This window comes from Tachyglossus aculeatus, chromosome 1 (genome assembly GCF_015852505.1).
Source record: "Tachyglossus aculeatus isolate mTacAcu1 chromosome 1, mTacAcu1.pri, whole genome shotgun sequence".
NCBI lineage: Eukaryota > Metazoa > Chordata > Mammalia > Monotremata > Tachyglossidae > Tachyglossus > Tachyglossus aculeatus.
The window spans coordinates 167,235,330-167,247,951 of NC_052066.1; the positions used below are offsets into that span (position 1 = coordinate 167,235,330).

General features: G+C 42.7%; 1 protein-coding gene across 1 annotated transcript in view; it reads right to left on the bottom strand.

Moving 5' to 3' along the window:
* Positions 1-12,622, bottom strand: part of NRXN3 (neurexin 3) — a 1,831,517-nt gene that overhangs the window by 376,170 nt on the left and 1,442,725 nt on the right. Inside the window, 1 exon segment of the mRNA XM_038743538.1 lies at positions 5,231-5,412. Coding sequence (XP_038599466.1) covers positions 5,231-5,412 — 182 coding nt within the window.

Below are 12,622 nucleotides of genomic sequence, written 5' to 3' on the forward strand. Positions count from 1 at the left end.
GCAAAGGGAGAAAGTCAGGGCAACGCAGAAGGGTGTAGGAGATGAGGAAAAGTGGGGTTTAACCTGGGAAGGACTCTCGGAGGAGATGGGCCTTCAATAAGGTTTTGAAGTGGTGGAAAGTAACTGTCTGGCAGAGTTGTGGAGGGAGGGTATTCCAGGCCAGTGGCAGGATGTGGGCCAGGGGTCATCGGTGAGACAGGCAAGATTGAGGCACAGTGAGACAATTAGCACCAGAAGAGCCATGTATGCCGGCTGGTTTGTAGAAGGAGAGAAGCAGGGTGAGGTAGGATGGGGCAAGGTGACAGAGCATTTTAAAGCCAATGGTGAGGAGTTTGGGGAGGTATAAGGAGGTAGATAGGCAATCACTGGAGATTTTTAAGGTGGGGATGGGGGTTACGTGTCATGAGGAAATATGATCTGGTCAGCAGAGTGAAGTATGGACTAGAGTGGGGAGAGGCAGGAGGTTGGGAGGTCAGCAAGGAGGCTGATGCAATAATCTACATGGGATAGGATGAGTGATTGTATTAATGCAGTAGTAGTTGGGATGGAGAAGAAAAGGTGGATTTTAATGATGTTGTCCAGGTGGGACCGACAAGATTTGGTGACAAATTGAATATGTGGGTCGGATGAAAGAGAGGAGTCAAGGATAACACCAAGTCTATGGGCTTGAGAGACATGAAGGATGGTGGTGCCATCTACACTGATGGGAAAGTCAGGGAATTTACAGGGTTGGATGGGAAGATAATGAGCTCTGTTTTGGATGTGATAAGTTTGAGGTGACCAGAGGACATCCAAGTAGAGATGTCTTGGAGGTACGAGGAGATGTGAGCTAGGAGAGAGGGAGAGAGATCAGGGGAGGAGATGTAGATTTAAGTATCATCTGCATAGAGGTGGTAGTTGAAGCTATGGGAGTGAATGAGTTTTCTAAGGGAATGAGTGTAGATGGAGAATAGAAGGGGACTGTGAACTGAACCTTGAGAGACCCCTACATTTAGGAGGTCAGAGGCAGAGGAGGAGCCTGAAAGGAGACAGAATGAATGGCCAGAGGGATTAAATAAGAACCAGGAGAGGGCAGAGTCAGTGACTCCAAGGCTGGATAACGTTTCCAGGAGAAGGGAGTGGTCCAAAGCATTGAAGGCAGCAGAGAGGTCAAAGAGGATTAGGGTGGGGTAGAAGCTATTGGGTTTGGCAAGAAGAAGAACATTGGTGACCTTTCAAAGAGCATTTTCTGGGCAAGAAGGGGATGGAAACTAGATTGGAGGGATTCAAGGAGAGAACTGGAGGAGAGGAATTTGAGAAAGTGGGTGTAGACAACTCACTCAAAGAGTTCAGAAAGGAATGCCAGGAGCAAGATGGGGCAATAACTGGAGGGAGCCGCAGGGTCAAGGAAGGAGTATTTTTTAGGATGCGGGAGTCATGGGCATGCTTAAAAGCAGTGGGGAAGAAGCCATTGGAGAGCAAATGTTTGAAGATGGCTGTTATATAGCTTTAATTCTATTTGTTCTGATGATTTTGACACCGGTCTACATGTTTTGTTGTCTTTCTCCCCCTTCTAGACTGTGAGCCCGTTGTTGGGTATGTTGCCAACTTGTACTTCCTAAGCACTTTGAGTAAAGTGCTCTACACACAGTAAGTGCTCAATAAATACGATTGAATTGAATGAATGAATGAATGTTAGGGAGGGAAGAAGGGAGTGGGCGATAATTTTTATAAGGCGCGAAGGAATGGTGTTCAATGTGCATATGGAGGGGGTAGAATTTGAGAGGAGGCAGGAAATCTCCTCTGGAGATACTGCTGGGAAGGATGGGAAAGTTGAAGAGGGGGCCGAAATGGGGAGGGACTGAGGAGGAGTAGGGGCAATTTTACAGAGCTTACACCTGATGGTGTTAATTTTTTTTAACAAAGTAGATGGCCAGGTCACTGGGGGCAAGGGATGGGGTAGCAGGGGACAGGGGACCTGAGGAGGGAGTTAAATCACTGGAACAACTAGTGAGGGTGATGGGGTGATTGATGGGTGTCATTAAGGGAAGAGAAATAGTTTTGCAGAGCAGAAGAAAGGGCAGAGTTAAAGCAAGCAAGAGTAAACTTGAAGTGGAAAAAGTTGGCCTGATATTTTTATTTCTGCCAGCAGTGTTCTGCGGCTCTAGCGCAAGTGTGAAGGCGGTGGACTGTACAGGTGATCCAGGGCTGTAGGTTAGTGGTATGAGAGTGATGAAGGGTTAGGGGATTGAGTTAGTTCAGTGGAGAGGGTGGTGTTGAAAACGTCTTTTTGGTCATCAAGAGTGAGTAGATTAGGTATGGAGGCTAAGTAGGGCATGATTGAGTTGAGAAAGTTGGATGAGGTCCAGAGATCAGAGGTCTCTGTGGGGGAGTAGCAAAGGTTTACAGGAAGGAGAAGTGTGGGAGAGGAGGCAATGTGAAGCTTGTGGTCACAGCATTCAAGCAGTGGAGCCAGGACTAGAACCTGGGTTTCCTGGAGCTCTCTCCAACTACTGATCCTTTGTCATGGCACCACTTGAATGGACAAAAGTAACATCCAGCATACTCCAACAACCTCAGCTGACAGGGCTGCACCCTAGCTTGTGTTGCCATCATTTAATGAGCCTTTTACTGTTCTTTTCCCATCAGCAAAAACCATGGTTTGGCTGGCTGCTAGACAAATATGCAGAACATGTTTTGGCTCATTGAGCAATCTGGATTGCTCCCAGCCCAGGTCTCATGATTACAAAGCAACATGATTTCAACGGTTTATCCAAATGTACAGTAAATACCGCCTAGCAGGTGCTGGAGGTGGGCACTGGTTAGCGTAGCTGAAGCCTTAGTTTTGGTGAGCCAAGAGACAATGCTGGGAGCCTCATATCGAATCCTCTTACAGGTCTTTCTTTCAAGGATGTCTCTTGCTGAAAACGCCCAGGGTAAAAACCCTGACAAAGTTTCCAGGAAATTCTGGTTATTTTCCCACTTTGGGAAGCTGAATACATTCCCCAGTTGATCTTCGCTTGTAATAGCAGTTTTCCTGGTACTTAAACTAAATTCATATTGTTCCAAATTAAATCCATTATTTCTGGCCTTGCCATTGCTAACTAATGAAAACCATTTCTCTTCTCTCTTGGTTACAGCACTTTGGATTCTTATAGATGAGAAACACATCCTTCTTTCGTCTCTGTTTCTTCCTGACAGTACATACCATAAAGTGGGTTAATTGTTGCTATAAAAATATTTTCTATCGACATGCTCTTAGCATAACCATTTCTTTCCACAATTATTTGAATTTCCTAGAATTGAACTGAGCACACATGACCTCGTGCGGGGAGGGAGAGGAGGCTTGGCAAACGTAAATGTAAACTTTCGTTCAGGTTGTCCAAAACATAAAGCAGACTGGCAATTATGAAAAGTCAGTCAGTGTGATTGAAGTCTGCAACTTCTCCCTTATTTTCCATCCAAGCATCACTCCTAACTGAACCCCTTGCCATTTTCTGAGACTCCTGCCCAAGAAGGTAACAGCCCTGAAGGAATTTCAACATTTTTGTAGTAATATTTTTTATGGTATTTGTTAAGGGCCTACTATGTGCCAGGCACTGTACTAAGCTCTGGGGAAGATATAAGATAACCAAGTTGAACAGAGTCCTGTCCCACATAGAGCCTACAATTTCCATCCCCATTTTACAGATAAAGGAATGGAGACAAAGAAGTTAAGTGACTTCCCCAAGGTCACACAGCAGACAAGTGGTGGAGCCAGGATTAGAACTCCGGGCCTTCTGACTCCAATACCCATGTTCTAGCCATTAGACCATGCTGCTTCTCTAAGTAGCAGTAGTAGCAGCAGTAGTAGTAGTAATAACAACAATAATAGTATTATGAAGCACTTACTATGCAGAGCACTGTACTAAGCAGTGGGAGAGAATACACGGGTGGGAACTAGACATAGGCCCTGTCCCTTGGGTGGCTCACAATCTAAGATTTTAAGTGGGGGAAGGGATTGGAGTTAGGTCAATCAGGAGTGATGAAACACTAAAACCCAACACAAATACACAAAGGAGGCTCAAAATTTCAGTGGAGCTAAAGGATCCAACCTTTGGAGAAGTTGGCAAACATCCTGTAAGATTGTAAAACTCAAGGGCACAGATTGTGTCTACTGATTTTATTGCTTGTACTCTCCCAGGTGTTCAGTGCAGTGCTCTGCACATAGTAAGTGCTCAATAAACATCATTCATTAATTTCTTGATATGTATAAGCAATTGCCCAGAGGCATCCAGTGGAAAGAGCATAGGACTGAAAGTCAGGAGACATGGGTTTTAATCCCGGTTATGCCTCTGGCCTGCTGTGTGATTTTGACCTCGGGCTTCAGTTTCTTTTACAGTGAAAGGAGAATAAGATAATATTAATAATAACAATAATAATAGTTAAGCACTGTTCTAAGTGCTTGGGTAGATACAAGGTTGTCGCACGTGGGGCTCACAGTCTTAATCCCCATTTTCCAAATGAGGTAACTGAGGCACAGAGAAGCTCAGTGACTTGCCCAGGGTCCCACAGCAGACAACTGGTAGAGGCGGAATTAGAACCCACATCCTCTGACTCCCAAGCTCCTGTTCTTGCCATTAAGCCACACAGCTTCTCTATAGCCCTGTGTGGGAAGAGGACCACATTCGATATGATAACCTTTTATCCATCCCAGAGCTCAATGTGCAGTAAGCACTTCTTAGACACCATAATTATTGATGATTATTTATATTATTGCACAATCAGGGACAGGGAGAAGGGAAAGAACCAGAGAATTTACCCTGGGTCTTGTACCAGATTAAGGACCCCCACCTTCTGCATTCAGAAGGCAGGTAACCTTGTTAAGCAGAAGTAAAAGGTTAATGCACCTGGAGAAAAAAAAAAGCATAGCAACTGTCCATGATTCCCTGCCATGGCCATCGTGCCTCCTTGCCTAGGTACTGCCCCCATTTACTCTTTCCCTCAGCCGCCTCCTTGATGCTGCAACACAGCAAGGATCACTACCACTGCCACACAGCCAACGTAATCAGATGTTATTGGTAGAAGCCACTTGGCAGAGTAGGCGATGCATCCACAGTCGCCCCACAGCAACCTCAAGCCCAGCTCTGTCAAGTCAAATCGGCAATATTAACGTCGCAATAGAAACACGGCACTGGAGATGCCTTTCTTCGTAGCACCAACTGAGGCAGGCTGCGCCAAGAAGAATTGAGGCCTGGGCCCCAGTACTCACTATGTGAAGTTGAAGGAAATCTCCTAGTCCTGGAGCACTGTCGATCCGAACCAGGATGCCATCCTTCACCGTTGTGCTGAAACCCACGGCAAGGCGGTCTGATCGGGTGCTGGGACGGTCGTTTGCAGGCCAGGTGTACAATATGAGACCGCCACTCTTCCCAAAGATATAGGTAGCACCAGCTGCAAAGAGACAAAAAGAGAAGGAGGCATCAGAGCATTTTACCACTTGCCCACTGCTAATCGGTTGCTCTGTTTCCAAGCCAGTTGCATTTTGTGACTGGTAGGGATTAGGCTCGAGGGCCCTGAGGTTACTGTTCCCCTCAATTAAATGAATTAACAACAAAGCAGATGGTAAAAAGAGATACACTCCTAACGTTCCAGTTCCTGCCTGGTAATAACAGGGCAGATAAAGTGCTGTTGGAGATCTTTTCTACAATGTGACAAACAACTTCCCTGACCCTCCTTGATGGTGGAATTCATTTCACATCTCAGCTAATACATGCCCAAATTGGAAGACGAGTCCCCTGATGACCTTAACTCTCAGCCCACTTGGTTCATTTTAGCAACATCTAGGTAACTGCAAGGAATGCAGAAATGAAACAAAATAACTTCTTGTTAATAATGATGGCATTTGTTAAGTGCTTACTATGGGCAAAGCACTGTTCTAAGCGCTGGGGAGGATACAAGGTGATCTGGTTGTCCCATGTGGGGCTCACAGTCTTAATCCCCATTTTACAGATGAGGTAACCAAGGCATACAGAAGTGACTTGCCCAAAGTCACACAGTTGACAAGCGGCGGAGCCGGGATTAGAACCCATGACCCCTGACTCCCAAGCCCGGGCTCTTTCCACTGAGCCATACTGCTTCCCAGTGTGTTGCTACAGCATTCCCTATACCTCATTCCCCTTCGACCAAGAAAATGAAGATATGGGGTACAAGTTTTTTTTTAATCAATTGTATTTGTCAGAATTTTTTTAATGGTACTCAGTACAGAGCCTCACACATAGTAAGGACTTAACAAGTGCTGGGGTAGATACAAGATAATCAGATTGGACACAGCCCCTGTCCCACATGGGGATCACAGTCCAAGCTGGAGTAATAACGATTTAATCACCATTTTACAGATGAGATAATTGAGGCACAGAGAAGTTGTGACTTGCCCAAGGTCACACTGTAGGCAAGTGGAGGAGCTAGAATTAGAACTCAGGTCCCTGACTCCAAGATCCATGCTCTTCCCACTAAGCCACCCTGCCTCCCTTTTATTGTTACGGTGCTCTAGATAAGTGTGGATACTTCCATGAGAACCTTGTAAATGCTTTTGAGCCCTTCGTGGGATTTGCTTAACATTATAAAAGGCCTTCATTTAGCTACTCTATAATTTTTTTAAGGATTGATACTGTAAAGACAAGCCTGCCCACAGAAAGGAATGTCTAGTCCTATCATTTACAAATCCCAAGAAGGGGTTTGAAATGCTGACTGTTGAAGTGTTGAATCAGCTGAGTTTTCATCACTACAAAACTTCTTGAAGGGTAATTACAAGAACCAAGTGACTGGGCTTAAAACTACGTGAAGGGAATTTAGAGAAACGCTATGGGCCTAGCAAATGAAGCATTAATTGATGTTAGCAGTGTATATGTGTCAATGTCAATGAGAAGCAGCGTGGCTCAGTGGAAAAAGCACAGGCTTGGGACTCAGAGGTCATGGGTTCGAATCCCAGCCCCACCACATGCCTGCTGTGTGACCTTGGGCAAGTCACTTAGCTTCTCTGAGCCTCAGTGACCTCATCTATAAAACAGGGATTAAGACTGTGAGCCCCACATGGGACAATCTGGTCACCTTGTATGCCCCCCAGCGCTTAGAACAGTGCTCTGCACATAGTAAATACTTAACAAATGCCATCACTATTATTATTATTATGTGACTAAGCAATTCTGGATTTGGACATGAGTGTGGATCACACAAGTAGGGGACCCATAATGGGTGGTAACCTTAACACCAGTAACTTCCCCAGCAGAGTTTCTGAAACAAGTATTTCTGGCCCCACTTCACACCGATTTATTTCTAAAAAGGTTTAAAAACTTTAGACTCACACAAAACACATAATTAAAATTTCTTAACATCTCCAAAAGTGTCAGTACTGTTTACAAACATTTGCTCACAAACTCTCTTCTGAACTCCACAGGCAATACAGGCTATGCCCACCTGCATTTACTCTGGAAGCATTAATCCTAGCAGCTTGCTCAATCAAGCAATCAATTACATTTATTGAGCACTTAGTACAGTGCTCTGCATTCTAGACTGTGAGCCCACTGTTGGGTAGGGACCAACTCTATATGTTGCCAACTTGTACTTCCCAAGCGCTTAGTACAGTGCTCTGCACACAGTAAGCGCTCAATAAATACGATTGATTGATTGATATAGTAACTGCTTGGGAGGGTACAATATAAAAAATTTGGTAGATACACTCCCTGCCCACAACAAGCTTACCATCTAGAGGGAAAGAAACACATTAATCTAAATAAATGAATTACAGATATGTACCTAAGTGCTATGGGCCTGAGAGAGGGTGAATAACAGGTACAAATCCAAGTGCAAGGTGACACAGGAGGGAGGGGGAGAAGAGACAAGGGCTTAGGCAGGGAAGGTCTCTTGGAGAAGATGTGCCTTCAATAAGCCTTTGAAAATGGGGAGAGTGACTGTCTGTTAGATATGAAGAGGGAGGGTTGTTCCAGGCCAGAGGCAGGGCATGGGTGAGAGATCAGTGGTGAGACATGAAATCAACGTACAGTGAGTAGGTTGGCAAATAACTATAAGCCAATATCTGCTTTCTTTGATTAAAACAGTACATAAACGTCTCCCAATCCTCCCATCACAATCAATTCTATGGACTCTGTTCTCTTGCCTCTACAGAGCCATAATCTAACTATCCCAACAACTTTTGTTCAGACTTAAAAAAACATGGTGTCCTGAAAGCCTGAGAGACGACAGCAATTGGAGAGTGGAGAAGAAAAAAAAAATGAAAGGGGCAAAAGGGATGAGAAAGAACAGGGAAGGCGAGAACTAATGAAGGAAAGGAAATACCCAATATACACAAGGAGGTCAAGAATTCATTCCTTGGACAAGAAAGTATAATCATTAGCCCAGAGTATTTTGTATGAATAACCAGGACATTTGGTTGAAGTCTGGATTCAACCAAAATAACCAGATTTGTTCTAAATTTGACACACCCTTTGTGCCCCTGGATAATCACTTCCCCCTAGGATCTTAGTTCCTTTAATTATCATAGAAAACACCCAGACCACAATCAGACTAACATGTGCAGGTACAAAGTTCAAAGTTCCATTTGAAATTTGCAAAGCATTCTTACAAGTCTCTAAGCTCAGTCACCTATATGTCAACAACATTCAATAATATTTACTGAGCACCTGTGTGCATAACTCTAAATTGGGTATGGTGGGGGAGGGAGGTGGGGGCAGAGGGGAAGTAATGAAAAGAAGAGACATGAATCCTATTCTTGAGGAGTTTATCAACTTATGGGGAAGACATAAATTGACAAAAACAGTATACTTCTCATCGTAATTTCTAAATCTTCAAGAGATCCTCTCCATTGAGCTGCAGAATTTAACCATAGGTTGTTACTAATTCTATACACAGAAAGTTGTTTATTCTACACTCTTCATAAGCACCCTTGGAGCCTCTTTCTTGTAAAGATGTGGAGTTAATGAATTATACATGGCATCTTTCCATTCATGGAGAATTCAAACTCACTTGAAGTGGATCAACTATATAGAAGTCATCACTACTCACTAAATTCTGCATTTGGATAGTCTCAAGATGTTTTTAAATTAAGAAAACGACTACCACAAAGCAAATCAGAGTGTGAACTGTAAAGAACAGGATAGACTATGATTTCACAGATCACTTAACTATGTATTGTTTTCACAGATTGTTTTAATCCCAATTTGAGTGTTTTATTATTCAGAGTACCACTGAAAGGACAAGATAAAACAGGGATTGGGATTGGACTTTTTTTGTTATTTCAGCTTCATTTCTTTTCTTTACATACTAAATCATCATCATTGTGGACAAGAGCATCTGAATGCCTTCTGTGTATACAAAAGGAAAACAAACCTTTCTTCCTGGTTTGTCACATGATGAAAGATCAACATTCAGTTTAAACTTTCCACTTATTGGCAAGATGAAGCTGGGTATTTTTCATTCAAATTTCAACTTGTCTTTATGTAGGATTACAAAGTTTGGTAGCAATCTTGTTTCCTTCTCTACAAGTGCATAGGATTATGGATATTCACTCATTGGTCCTTTACAAACTCTCACTGTGTAGACACAAACGTGGCACTTAGGAAATGCACAGATCAGCCCATGGAAGCTGAGAGGTCACTAGCTCCTAGCTCTTATTTCATGCAAGAAGATCACTAATGATGTTAAAGTCAATCAAGCAATGTGAAAAGTCATTGCCAGAAGAGAGGGTAAAACTCTTACCACACTTTTCATCAACCACATTTCACAATGTTATAATTCTAGGGGGAAAAGGACAAAAAACTGAAGTGAATTTGGCTAATTCTTGCAGTGATTTTTTTAAAAGGATCATTATTTCCCCCAAGGACAATTAACTCATTGGCAGTGAGTAAAATCCCTGAATATTTCCACAATATAACTTTCATTCTAAAGAACACAAAATAGTGGCTACAATTCCCTACTGGTAATAACATCTAAAGAAGAGGGCATATTATTTTTTTTCAAACTTTCATTGCTTTATTACATTCTAAGTTAAACATCAATGATCCCATTTAGCTTTCATATGTAAGGATTAAGACCCTGGAAGAAAATGAGTGATTCTACTATTATATTTACAAGAAGGATGGAGATCGTATTTTTCTTTTAAAAGGCCATTTTAAATCAACACTTAAGAAGTTCCCAAGTAAGCATATCAAAATGATACTTTCCCCAAAGCCATCGCTGTTCTTTTTTTTTCCAGTGACATACAGACACATTATACACCATCTGCTGAATTTGGGAGCTCTGATCACTGACGTCTCAGTATGTTCTCCGTATGCTGCTACTAAGATCCTATTATGCTTATTAATAGTCAACCATGTACATTTTCTGCTTGCTAGCAAAAAGCCATCAGTTTAGCTGAAGGAAATTTACTATGATTGCACTTTGGTCACCTTACTATGCAGGATTTCCAAGTTACCAAGCAACTGAAGTTCTTTATCTTAGTTCCAAATACCAGCATTTTGCAGTGATGGAATTACGAATATAATCCAAGGAATTCAGGCAGGCTGTCTGGGTGAAACAGTTTCCAAATTGATTAAAGAAAAACACAGGAGTCTCTATTCTCATAACAGGAAAATTAAATAGATGACTTGAGACCTAATCCGTCTGAGTAACACCTTTAGAAATCCACTTTAGTGTAAGATTATGTTACTCTCTCCCAAATCAGTAAAATGTGGGCATAAAGTTGCCATTTACCTCAATGTAGTAAGACAACTCGATAAAGCTCACATGTGTAGTGATTTTCAACTTCTCCTTCTTGGGGGCCATTTATCTGTGCCCAGCAACCATGTGACCATTGGTATTCCTTCTTCTCCATCCCACCCCCTGAAATAACTTCTCAGGGGTGGATCTGGGGTAAGAGCTCTGGAGGAGCCTATAGAAAAATTAATTTTGACATCAAAACCAAGGTATTGTGAGCCAAAGGAAAAAAGAGCCTAGGAGAAGGAAATGCATTTAGTATAATTTCCAATGAACCAGCACAAATAAAACATACCGTGCTGATAGAGTGCTTTATAGCCACTCTTACTTGCTCCTTCATTCATCCTCCCTCCCATCCCCAGGACATATATGTATCTATCTGTAATTTATTTAACTATAATGTCTGTCTCCCCCTCTAGACTGTGAGCTCATTGTTGGGAGGGAATATGTCTATCGTTATATTGTGCTCTCCCAAGTGCTTAGAAAAGTGTTTTGCATTCAGTAAGTGCTCAATACATGTGGTGCTCAGTCCATGTCTCCCCACTCAAGAACCTCCAATGGCTGCCCATACAACACCTCCAACAGAAACTAATTCATTCATTCAATTCTATTTATTAAGCTCTTATTGTGTGCAAAGCATTGTACTAAGTGCTTGGGAGAGTACAATTTAACAATAAACAGATGCATTCCTTGTCCACAATGAGCTTACAGTCTACAGGGGGAAACAAACAACATTAATACATAAATTAAAGATGTATGTGTGCCGGGGGGGTGGGAGGGAGGATGAATGAAGGAGCAAGTAAGAGCAGCTATAAAGCACTTAGCTCACCCCATCCTACCTCACCTCTCTGATTTACTACAGCCCAGCCCACATACTCTGCTCCTCTTGTGCCAGCCTACTCACTGTGCCCCAATCTATCTCACCTCTGACCCCTTTCCCACATCCTCCCCCTAGCCTGGAACTCCCACCCGCACCATACACACCAGTCCACCACTTTCCCCACCTTCAGAAGATTATTAAGGTCCCTCTAGACTGGAAGCTCATGTGGGCAGGGAATGTACCTTATATTGTAGTATCCCAAACAGTATAGAGCTCTGCACACAGTAAGTACTAAATGAATGACTGACATCTCTAAGAGGCCATCCCAGATTTAGCTCCCTTCCCTGGCTCACTCTCTCTTCTGTGTCTATGCCCTTGGATCTTTTATCTTTGGCCATTTGACAATCGCCCCATCCTGAATACCACACCACTTAACATTTTTAAGTTATAAATTATTTATCCACATTATTGTCTGTCTACCCCTCTAGGTTATAAGTACCTTGTGGGCAGGGAATGTGTCTACCATCTCAGTTTTACTGTACTCTCCCAAGTGCTTAGTACAGTGCTCTGTACACAGTAAGCACTCAAATACCATTGATTGATTAATAATGTATCCAACTTCAAAGAAAGACTACCCCCAATAGGAAGATGGCACAGTAACAGCCAACACTAATAAACTTTCATTGTACCTGGGAATTTCAAATGGTAAAATCAGGGGAGAATAAATCCTACAACATCTAAAGGAATGAACTAGGCTGGTCAAGAAAATTCATTTTGAATCCCTACTGATGTGATAGAATCACTGATATCTGAAACATTGAATTATATACACTCCAGGGTTTTTGTTTTTCCTAAATTTATAAAAGCACATACTACATGCTAAACACTTTACTAAGTACTAGGGTAGACACCAGGTAATCAGCTTGGACACAATCCATGTCCTACATGGGCCTCAGAGTCTGAATCCCCATTTTACAGAGGATGTAATTGAGGCACAGAGAAATTAATTGATTTGCCCAAGGTCACACAGCAGACAAGTGGCAGAGCCAGGATTAGAAGCCAGTTCTTTCTGAC